The following is an 11,961-nucleotide window of genomic DNA, read 5'->3' as shown; positions in this document are numbered from 1 at the left end:
CTGGATTTGAGCAAATGAGAGTTGTTTTGAAATTCATATTGTCACAATACCAGAATCAAAAATGTTGCCTATATCTGTAGGATCTAATCATTTTTTTTCATGATTTAATGATTTTTTTTTGTTCATATAATAAAAACTAAACACAGTCCCAGTTTACTGTTAGTGTATGTGGTTACAAGTATTCAGGTGTTTTACAATGTGACTGGGAACCTAGAACTGGCGATATTCCCTGCTGAAAGGTAACTTAGCATGGAAAGTGATTACACTAGAACTTGTGCTGATTCCCACTTTCCTGTTGTCTTTACTTATCTGGGGTTTTAAGTTACACTTGACTCTTGACTCTACACTTGTCTCAAGCACCTCTCGGATATGTGTTTATGCAGAGGTTGACTTCTCAAAGCAGATGTGACTTAAGTGTCAAGTGAAGTCACATTAGCTTTCAGTGCAAAAAGACTGATAAACCCAATTAATGGACACTTAATATAAGAACAGTATATATTCATCTGGTACCAGCACCTTTTCTTTGCTCCTATCCTATATTTATTATTGCTTCTCTCTTGCAACATTTTCTCTTTTGATGTCATGTTCCTTAAATAGGATTTTAGGATTTAAACACAGTTTGGAATGTGGTGCTCATGAATGGATAGAATTCATGTCCATTTCCTGAGGTTTCCAAGAAAAAATAAATCTTTGTCCTCTCTCCGTTACTGCCATATGTGAAAGAGCTCGGCGCTTTGTGTGTGATTCCTGTGGTAAAGTTACGGAATGAGGTCAATGGAAGTGCCTCATTCTGTTTATGCTTTCACATATGGTTGTTAATGTGTATGTTCTTTGATGTGAGAAGAAACAGGGTTAAGTGACACAATGTATTGATGCTACATTAGAATGTATACAAAGTAAATTCAAGAATTATTTGAAAATAAAATACTTGAATAGAATGCATAAAATTGAATATAAATACATCATGCATGTTGAAATTAGAAAATTGGATTGACACTTTTGCCAACAGTCTTCATGTTCTTCTTTTCTTGTGATAGGCCTATTCTTCTTTAAGGTATGAATTCACAAGTCATTCCAGTTTGATCCGAACGTTTTCAGACTTTATTAACCATTTTGCAGCACAAAGGAAAATGCACAACTTTTCTGGGTGGACTGATCTGAAGGGCATGCAGGCAGTTTCACCATCATTGTCTGACAGAATGCAGTGCCTGGTAGGTCACCTACCATCATGAATAATCTATTGACCTCATTTATCACTTATTCGAGTGCTCCGTCAATGACATTCATTCATTTGTGGTTAACAGCTCCCTGCTCTCATTCCTCTGGTTGTATAAGAGGTGAGGAAAGTGAGAGAAAACAGCTGAGCATGACAGAAGCCTGAGAGGGGCAAATCAACTTAGTTCAACTAAGGGTTTGGAAAGAGTAATGCTTGGATAATATGTGATTTAAATAAAATTCAAAAGACAGATAGACAGTGTATATGTTTATTCATGTAATGAGAGAGGAACTAAAAAAGGAAGACAATGCTGGTTCTGGATTTATTTTGTTGCTCAATGCTTTACTAGTTGATGACAGAGGCCCTGATTCATGAGGCGTGTGAGGGAAAATTTTATGATATTCACTCATCTGCACTAGACAAGACCAGATTAAGGTGTTAAGATCTTATTAAAAGGTACTTTTAACCAATCTGGAATAACATTCACCCTCTTAGTTTAGTGTGTTAGCATGCTAAAATTTGCCAATTATCAAATACAAAGTACAGCTAAGGCTGATGGGAATGTCATTAGTTTTGCACATATGCGGTCATGAACCAAAGTATTGAACAAATGAATTTTGTCCTGATGATGGTGCAACGTGATGATCTGCAAACTTAAGATATTGCCAAAGTGATTACAATTCATCCCGAGGGGGACAAGAATGTCTGGAACAAATTTCATGGCAATCCATCCAATAGTTGTCAAGATGTAGGCTATCAGTCAAAACCACAAACGTCAACCTCACGATCGCGGTAAAGGAAAAGTCAGGGGGTAATCCTAGTCATCCCATGAGAACCATAAATGTTTGTACAAAATTGCATGCCAATCCAGCCAGTATATGTTGAGATATTTTACTGGATAAGACTCACCAGATACATTAGAATTTACCCTCTGGACACAATAATTGTCAGTAGAACATTGTATTGATTCAGCCATTTATGAATTATTATTGCAATTCATCCAATAGTTGTCGAGACATTTCACAAAAATCTCAAAATGTCAACCTAGGACATAGGACCGTGAATATGTGTACCAAATTTCATGCCACAGAGGTCGTGCCTACCGACAAACAGACAGATGTAAAATGTGTTTTTCTGACATGTGGGTCTGATGCTTGTCTGACTTGTCTGTTTAAGCACAGAGAGGCTTTGCTGTAATGATTCACTGGTTTAAAGAATGGGAATTTGTGCATTGTAGGTATTTAGCTTAGCTAAGCTGCAAAGTATTAGAGCAGAACTGATTCAGCCCAGTTGGACTGCACTTAATTACCCAGGGAAGTGCAATATTAGCTGTATGTGTAATGTATTCCTGCATGGAAGCACTTTTAATTACACAGCACAAAATAACACAGTACCCTGAATTAATGTCTTTATCTATCCCTATTTAATGACGAGAAAAGCTGAAATTAAGTCACTCGACTGCTTGTTCTGTTGCAGAAGAGGGGTTGCATGTGTGTGCATCTAAAATTCTGTGTGTGTGTGTGTGTGTGTTCTTGTGGGTGTGCACACTGGCTCTGCACACTGTGTAACTTGTAAGGGCTGTTTTTTGTGTGTCTACATACTGTAGGTCTAAAATGTAATTTGCTCTTCTGCTTCCATTCACACAGAGCTGTTGCCATTCATTGCCTCAGCCTGCACTCAAACACAAGTCATTCACAAACCTGCATCTCTGCCTTTGCTTCATGTGTGGGACACATGAATGCAGATGGTGCTGTGCACACGTGGCCGCATGCATAAATAGACTATGGAAGTTTTTCTGAATCAGTTTCTTCTGCATTGGAAACAGAAGTTCTAAATATGGAACCATGTGAGCTAAAAACAGCAACTAAAGCCAAGTAACATCATTCACTCTTTGCCGAGTCAAGCGTAAACTCATGTTTAATTCAAAAAACTCTGATATTCATAACTCAAACTTGCTGCACCCGTGACACAGAGCCCGCCGTGGCACATAACAAGCGCAGTTGCGGTAACACTATTCCACTGTCAATTTACATTACATCCTCGTTAGTAAGCACGCAAATCCAATTAATTCCTCTTTGCGTTGGGGACCTCGCTGGCACAGTTTTAAATGAAGCCACTGCTTGAAGGCCCGATGGGAGATGAGGAGTGATCATTATAACTGGCTGTAGGGTAATGACATCTTCTGCTAGCGTGGCTCCTATGACAGCAGGGCTGACCATTACTTGCCACTCATGTCTTCTCGAGTGGTTCGCGTTGGTTCCTTCATTGACATTGCTCAGCCCACCATGAAGCACATCTCTTATTCATTCCACATGGGCAGACAGCAAAGAGGAGGAGGACGTGTCATGCTTCCTCTGGAACATGCCAGTCTTTTTAATGACACAGTAGAGCCATGCATTAATGCAGAGTTTGACAGCTGAAGGTTAGCTGGCTCCTCTGCTGACCATCCAAGTGATGCTCAACAGTGGGAAAGGAAGACAAGGAGGAAAATCTCTCTGCTGGACGATGTTCAATACATTTACTGATCAGTCGGTTCAACTTGTGTTTGTTTTTCTAAAACAGCTGATAATGACCACCATGTACTTTCTATTAGTTATACTGTTCTGCCAATTTCACTACTCAAGATGTACCTCAGCTGTATACGTTTATAAACAAGAGCATCAACAAATGTTTAGAGGCTTAAAATTTGGGCAATAAATATTATCATCCCTCAGATAAGTCAGTAAATGAACCTTTAATATGATATTTTATTCATCATTATGAATTCAACATTTCCATTTCTAAGAAACACCAGAACACACTCGAAGTAAGAATAACATGTAATCAGCCCCAGCTCATAGAAAAAATTTTGCTTTTGATCTGAAAGCATTACAAATCTAACGTATCTTGAACTGAAAGTTGACTTTATCCTTAATGAGCTCATCAAATTTTAAAACAACAGGCGACTGTGAGTCAAAATGCACGGTAACATTTCAAAAATGCATGGTCTATACCTCCAACTCATAGGAAGGTTTGAAACTCTCGCACGTCATTTGGTGAGCAAGGCACACGGTGGGTTTCACAATAACAAAATGTTAAAAAACTAAACCGCAGTTTTGAGTCAAAAGTTGGCAGCAACAACAGACACTCACTTATGTGTTTACAGAGCAGTCAGCATATTTTGGGCATTCGTCATTTTGTCCACAAACAGTTTCTGGCAAACATCATTCTCCTTGTCTTCATGTGTAATTTTATATAAAAGAAAAGCGTCTTGATTTGACTCATAGGATATAAATGCAATAAAAACACTACATACTGTAATATGAAATAGAAATATATTTCTTTCTGCGTCTGCTATTTACATTTTCCTGGTTTCCCACAATGCAGATGTGGTGTTTTATTGCCATCTGTGTTTGTGGTGTGCAGGGTGTCAGCTCCATCGTGTCTTCTTGTAATGACAGTGGTTGAAAACTTGGGCACGTCCCTGCCTCAAGTGAACCTTTAATGAAGCAAAGAGTTATTTTTGCCTTTTCCCCTCAATTGCACTAAGCCTGGAGAGTCATTTGTTGTTTTCTTTTCTCTGTTTCTCCCTTTAATCTCTTGTGTTCAAGCCCATTGGCAGCAAGGAATAAGTGCTCCACGGGCCAGTGAATATCTTAGTTTGTCACTTTGCATCTTTCTCTTCACACGGTACAGTGTGTACTGAAGTCTTTGCTCATTTCATCAATGTTTCATCCGTGTTTTTTTTCTTCTGTAGAATACAAAAACCAAAACAAACAAGAAATGCTCTGTGAACTCAAAAACAAAAAAATTATATTTAAACGGTTAGTGTAATAGGTTCTCACATTCACCTACAGATGACACTATTTTACATCAACTGAGTCTGGCAACATGACATGAACGCCTCACCAGGTGCGACCGGGGACTTCTATAAAGTTTCCACCACACTTGCTTTAGTGAAGGTTACTGTGTTTCTACAGTTGGGAGCGGGCTGCAAATGTCGGTGGGTGTCAGCAGAGAGAGGTGAGAGATTCACAGAGGAGGTGTGATACTGCAGACTGCAGATACCTCCTTTTCATGGGTACAGTCTTTTCTGTTTGAGAGGAATTATCCTGTCTCCCTTTCTCACCCTGACCTCTATTTGTGCTGTGCTGGTAACTCTGCATTAATCATCCGGTCAGTCTAGTTACACGAACGCCTCTGCATGCAACCACCTCTAAAAACACAGACAGTCCTACAGAGAGTATAGCAGCGTTGACATCTGTCTGAAATCCCTTATTCCAGCTCAGGAGGGAGGGACATATCAGGAAGCCACACATATATCAAGTACTTCTTGTTGAATGTACAGATTCACTGAAGAATGGTGTGTTGTGGGTGATGTTTCTTGACAGACTGTTATTTTAAAATCACAGAGTGATTAAATATGATTGTGGTTGTCACCGCAACATAAACTTATTGTGTTCTAATTTTATAATGAAGAGCTTCCAAGATGAGTCAGTTTCAAGTTTTGCTTTGTGACAGAAACCATTTTAGGTCTTTAATTTAAGCCGTTACATGTTTTTAACTCGTTTACACCCATCACCCTGTTAGGCAGGGTCTGCCTAAAATGAACTGACTATTTCTGATCACTTGATGAAGTAGAACATAAAGTGTTTAAGGATTTATTATGTTGTTGGGCTGCCAGAATGCTTTGAAGGTTGGAAAACAAAAAAGCTGGATTGTTCTTTTTAAAAACGAACACAATAACCAAAAAGATGACAGTTTAATCTCTTGAGACATATATTACATCTCCTTACTCATGTAAGTTTTAAACATAGTGGCAATCCATCAAAGTCATACATCACAAAACACATGATCACATTCAGTATTCAAGTATTTTCAGTTTTATTATTTTATGATCTGAAAGCTGACTTTATTCTTTATGAGCTGAGTAAATGTCAAAACAACAGTGCCACTGTGATTGAAAATGCACGGTAACATTTAGAAAATGGATGGCCTAAGTAATGCTGCTTTTAAACTCCAAACAATCTGACATTTTAAAGCTTCACATCCACACCGGCGGCTATTTTTCAACCTAAATTTGCCCTGCGTGTTGTACAAAATTTGTCCTCTGTGGGTTTAAGTGGCAAAGTGCAAATGGAAATTCCAGTGCTCGCTAGAATGGCTCCCCTTTTCCTGTCTACGCCCCAGTGTTTCCTGCCTGCTGCATGACTAGGTGTGTTGACTTTGAGATTGGAACGCCTGACTTTGGGGTACGTACTGGTCTGACTGTGAGAAAGGGTGTTTCTCTGGGTCATCCATCGACCAAGCACTAATTCTCCACTTTGAGCTTCCTATGGCTCCTATATAATCTTCCCCTCTTCAAACTGAGGGCATGTCGGATACAAGGATCTGTTTGACATGTAGCTCTGCCTAATTAAAGGCCTCACAGCCAACATCTCAAGTCTTCTTTTGTCACAAATGCAGTGTATACTTACTCTTTGTGTTTGTACAGCCCTGTCATAGACAAATCCATTAGTGCTATTTGCTGCCATGTAAGGTAATTCTGCCTTTTTTAATGAACGTCAGCACACAGAGGGCCTTTAACTGTGGACTTCCTAACTTCCTGCAAACGTAAATATTATGTTATTTTTCACTGCATCCACAGCACGGATGGAGCCCTGTGTCATGTCTGTGATGTGTCTGTAAACCACTCTGGGGACTGCAAGATTACTTTACAAACCGAGCCTCACAGAGGCCTGCTTGACTGCACCTGAACAATACAGTAGTTCATTCATGGACTAACTCTGGCCTTCTCTCAGTGTGATAAAAAACAAGTCTTTGTAAGTCTCTGCAATGACGAGGAGAGGAGGAAAAATGGTTTCCAGTTCTCAAAAGTGGTGTGCATTTTAAAATAAAAGAGTCTATGCATTTATGTAATACCTTTGACCTGACTCATCTGCAACTCTTCACTGCAGTGAATAAACTCAGTTCTCAGACAATAGATAACTTTACAATAAGTACACAAAATACCGGAGACAACCTTTACTTGCAATATTACCTCAGGAACTGAGAATACTACTCACCAAAGGTCCTGGTGTAGACGGTTTTACTCACTGCTGTCCACAGGAACAACCATCAACTGTCAAAACTGTGATTTTCATCCAAAGAATCCTATACTCCTATCTCAAAATGTCAAAAGATCTTTATGGGTTTAAATGCTTTACGCTAAATCTAGTTTGCCTGCAGAAGGCCATAAGAACAGACTTGGACATACTAGGTTAATGAAAGATTAATTCATGATTAGTTTATTGATATTTGTGTATCAACACATTGACCACTTTCTTCACAAGTTCCTCCTGATTAACTTGAAATAGCTGCTGAGCTGGAAATGAACATGACCCTGAACACTGAACTAAACCTACTCATGAATCACAGTTCTTTGACTGTAGTGAAAGAGAAAAACCTGCACCTGAAACTGGACCTTGGAAAACAAAGAAAGAAAAGTGCTGTCTATTTTTCAGGTATCAGCAACAGATGGATGGACTATGGTTGTGAATATTAACTAATATGTGCTCAGAAAATGATGAGAACAGGAACTTAAGGAACTTACATGTTGGCATAGCACCAACATTTGTGGTATGTGGTGCACAACAGCATATCCCTAAATATAACACTATATATAAGATACTTCTGTAGTGTGAAAACTAACATGTTTTCAAATTACCACTGGCCAGACTTTTTTATGCTCAGAAATGTCTCCTAAAATAGATCAGGGTCCAAAAGACTTCTCTTAATGGGGACACATTTGAATGTGATGCATCTCTGACAGACTGAAGAGAAACAGAGACAACACGGTGGTATGAAGTGATTAAATAGGTTTATTTCATTTACAGACATGTACATTTTCTATCAACCCCCAAAGGGAGCGTCACAGTTCAGTTCTAGAATAATATCCTTTGATTTCTCTGACACTTCTCTTGTATTGACTTGCTCTAAAAATAAAAATAACCTCTGATTTCTGCTCAACATCAGAAAAAGGTTGCTTTATACATGATTCTTGTATGACAAGAAATAGCACATTCTCAATACATCACTTCAGTGATTATTAACATATAATTACTCAATACACTGGACTTATACTCCTAAAGGATTGGTGCTAAATAAACTAAATTTGGCAAAGTGAAACTTAATTCATGACCCATCTGACCAGAGCCAACGTCCCTTCTGACAATAGATGACAACATGTCAGCACTCACTACAAGCATGAAGGGACAGTCCTCCATGGCAGAGGCTGTTAAGTTGATGCTAGGCTATGGTTCAAATAAATCCCTGAACATTAAGTGTGCAAAATGGTTTGATCAGTTGTTCTTAAAAAAGAGAAAAACATTTACAAGAGCTACAAAAATTAATGCAAAAGTATTGCACCCTAAACATGAGACCAATACGTTGTCTTCTTAAAACCATCACATTGCGGCTCCTTTTGTGTGTAGTATGTGTGAGACGTCCAATTTATGATCACAGTAAGCAGGATGAATCTTAGTGATGTAGAAAGGTATTGTGTTGTTTCATTGTGATACAAAAGGATGAACAAACAGGCATTTCTAAAACCCAATGACACATAGCAAAGTGTAGTATACTCAAACATTAAACTTCCCTTTATAGATTATTCTTCATTATGGTAACAAACAAATAAATACATTGCATCCAAGCCATCATTTACAATATATTAAAGTTGCTGCGTTATATAGCTATATATATATATCTATAGAAGTTATTTAAAAAAGGACTCATTTGGTAACATATAAAAAAAAAAAGAAAATCAATAAAAGGAAGGTAAGAAGCTTAGTTCATTAAGAAGATGTAGGTGTGTAAACACGTCAGGTTGGACAGAATCACATTCAGAGAGCTCCACGCAGTTGGAGGGAAGCTAAAGCTAATGATCTGGCAACAAGGACACAGCCCACACAGCACCCCACACACAGCCAGTGAGTCATACTCACACATCAATGCTACAAGAACCACCTCAATGTTTCCCTTTATTCCTCCACTAAGGTCAATCCATCCTTCTTCTGTGTTTTCTTGGAGGTCTGCAAAGTGCTTTTTTGCCCTTTATGCACACATTTTAAAACCTTTGACTCCTTAAGTGGCTTCAAGGTTTCAGAAAAATTGTATCCACCAGATAATATACAACAAAACGGTCCTTCAATGTGGTTTCTAATTAAGATTTTGCCTAAAGCTTTGTATATACAAGCAACTATAGCAGACTTTTTTCTTCCCTGTGGGAGTTTGCATTCAATTTGCATAATTACAAACACGACACTGTAATTAATGCAGAGTGTGATGAAATCAAATCCAGGTTTTGTTTATTGTGTACGCCTGGTTCTTGTGTTGTTTTCTGGGGCAGGTATTGAAGGGGATTCTGTTGTCTGCTCCTGCAGAGACATCTGAGGACATGCTTGTCTGGTTTCAAAGGGGGATTCCTCGCTTATCCGTTATCAACGATAAGAGCTCGCAATCAGTCTAACCTGGGCCCGAAGGATTTCTTTTTCCTGTCTGGGATTTTGATTTCCCTCAGTAATAACCTGATGACTGTGACTCCAGCTCTTCTCAAATGTCCTTTCTTCTAATCGTGGAATGGGATATCTACAATTGCAAGGGGGAAAGGTCTCTTTTCACAATGTCTGTTATTGTAACCAGTGTGGACTGGACTGGACTCCATCATTAAAAGGGACTCCCTCTCTGAGTGGGTGTTGTGTCCAGAAATTCAAAACCAACCATCAGAGAGCTATGACATTAAAGGGAAACCTAGCTCACTGATAAGGCAGTGTGGATAAAAAGGTTGGTTTCCTTAAAAATGTCTGTATTGCTTCTCATGTACACAAAAAAAAGAAAAAAACAACAACACAGGTGTTACTCCCTCAAAGTCAAAAGAGTAGCATATAATTTAGTTTTGGGAAAAGCATGTACATTATAAATTATAAAATATATAATCCAGTGTCCGCTTTAAATTGCCCGAGTGCATCATCATACTTCTGAAACAATCATAGGCAGGAACCTCCAGTTTTAAATCCAACATCACTCACAAAGAAAAAAATCTTAAAAATCAAAAGAAACCTTGTGAAAAATAATGTGCATAAATCTCTAACCTCTGTCATGTTCTCTGGCCCTGTCTGCACTGACCTAAGTGCTAAAAGCTAAAAATAAAAAACATGTGGGGGTCAAAACAAACAGCTGTTGATGTGAAAGCTCCATTTTTTTAAGGCTGATTCACTGACCTTTGGACAGTAACACTTTTTGGCTCTTGGTTGATGGCTATATTTACATGCACAGCCAAATTGTGCTGAATACTGCAATCCTCATGTAAACACTGTGTTTATGTTAGAAGTTCATGTTGTTAAAACTGCGATTAAGATGTGCAGAGTAATCTGACATTAGTCACATTATTGGAGGCATGTTTGAACAGATACACAACACTGTGAGAATGACATTCCTGCAGTACATTTTAACGAGTTGCATCACTTGCCCCTCATAACTTGAATTTTACAGCTTCTGTCCGTTTACAGGCTCCAAGTGTTGAAAGCAAGGGCAGATTGAATTGTGAAAAATTTGCGTTGGAGCAACAGAAACACCAATGGAGCATTATGACTGCAGTTTACAAATGATGCTCCTTCTATTGTCTAGCAAATAGAAACAGCGTATTTCTAATTTCATAGCTAAAGGCTGAATTATAGTGTGCATGTAAACATAGTCAGTAACGGTCATGACGTTTGATGGGGGGTCAGTGCAAAGTCTGAAGGAATGTAATGACACTATGGCACTTGGTGCAGATTAACAGCCGATGTAGCAGACACACACATAAGAGACAGACCGTTGGACAGACAGACAGGCAGACAGACAGGGCAGGTTCATGGTCAGCATTCAGTAGTATGGCATCAGGAGTTGGAGGGGTCAGGGGAATTTTGCCACCCCACCTTCTCCCTGGAAGGTTCAGTGGATCCTCACAGACAGAGGCGATTGGGACACCAGCTGCCGGTCAGCCGGCTTCTCACTAGCCTGTGATTTAGAGACATTTCAAGAAGGGGCAAGACGCTCCCTTGTTCCAGTTCTGAGCAGCCTCTATGAGCGTGTAAAAAGGAAGAGCAGCAGGAGTCAGGAGGAGGAGGAGGAGGAGGAGGATCGTCGTGGTGACGACAGTGAAGAGAACATGGGCGTGGTTTAAAAGAAATGGATCAGCTGCCCTCGCCTTTTATCTCCATTTTGTCATCCTTATTGAGTTTGGCTGCTCCTTCAGATGGCTTCTCATTTGGTTGTCACCTGAAAGAGAGAGAGAGAGAGAGAGAGAGGGGAAGAAATAGTGTGGTTAGAGTCCGGCTTCACCACAGGACATTCTCATGTAATTAATGTCGAGGTCGAAAGCTCCTGGGCCATCTGTTAGGACCTCCCTGATAATGCCTGCACACCAGGACCAGCCTGTGACCTAATTATTTTCCTGCACACAGCATACCAACACATAACGGTTTGTTTAATGCAGACCCCTTCCCGCACTCTATACAACAGCAAGCTATAAGCAGCAGTCACACACCACTGTCTCTCCAGATGTGCAGATTGGGGCTTTACATTAGATGTTGATGTTACTGTGTTTCTGCCTCAGTGTATATACCAAATATGTTACTGAGCATATACACAAAGATTAATCAAGGAAAGGGTTTGCGATGTAAAATAATGTTTCTGAGAGTTTCAGCAAGCATTTCCGAGAATACAGGATGCATAAAATGATTTTAATA

The 11,961-nt window shown here is 39.3% G+C and overlaps 1 protein-coding gene and 1 long non-coding RNA gene across 4 annotated transcripts in view; one reads left to right on the top strand and one right to left on the bottom strand.

Annotated features, from left to right (window-relative positions):
* Window positions 1-1,002: 1,002 nt before the first annotated feature.
* Window positions 1,003-1,468, top strand: LOC123962627. Its single transcript, XR_006823020.1, has 2 exons — window positions 1,003-1,211; window positions 1,305-1,468. It is a non-coding gene; the product is annotated as an uncharacterized LOC123962627 (long non-coding RNA).
* A 6,569-nt stretch (window positions 1,469-8,037) lies between these two features.
* Window positions 8,038-11,961, bottom strand: part of spns2 (spinster homolog 2 (Drosophila)) — a 62,187-nt gene continuing 58,263 nt past the window's right edge. For all 3 annotated transcript variants that reach the window (XM_046039848.1, XM_046039847.1, XM_046039849.1), the window contains one exon: window positions 8,038-11,491. Coding sequence is in view for 2 of the 3 variants with exons in the window: in XM_046039847.1 (XP_045895803.1) it covers window positions 11,477-11,491 (15 nt within the window). In the remaining variant the exon portion in view is untranslated. The remainder of the gene's footprint in view (window positions 11,492-11,961) is intronic.

This window comes from Micropterus dolomieu, linkage group LG23 (genome assembly GCF_021292245.1).
Source record: "Micropterus dolomieu isolate WLL.071019.BEF.003 ecotype Adirondacks linkage group LG23, ASM2129224v1, whole genome shotgun sequence".
NCBI lineage: Eukaryota > Metazoa > Chordata > Actinopteri > Centrarchiformes > Centrarchidae > Micropterus > Micropterus dolomieu.
The sequence above is the reverse complement of the archived record's forward strand: the minus strand, read 5'-3'. Positions and strand labels throughout refer to the sequence as shown.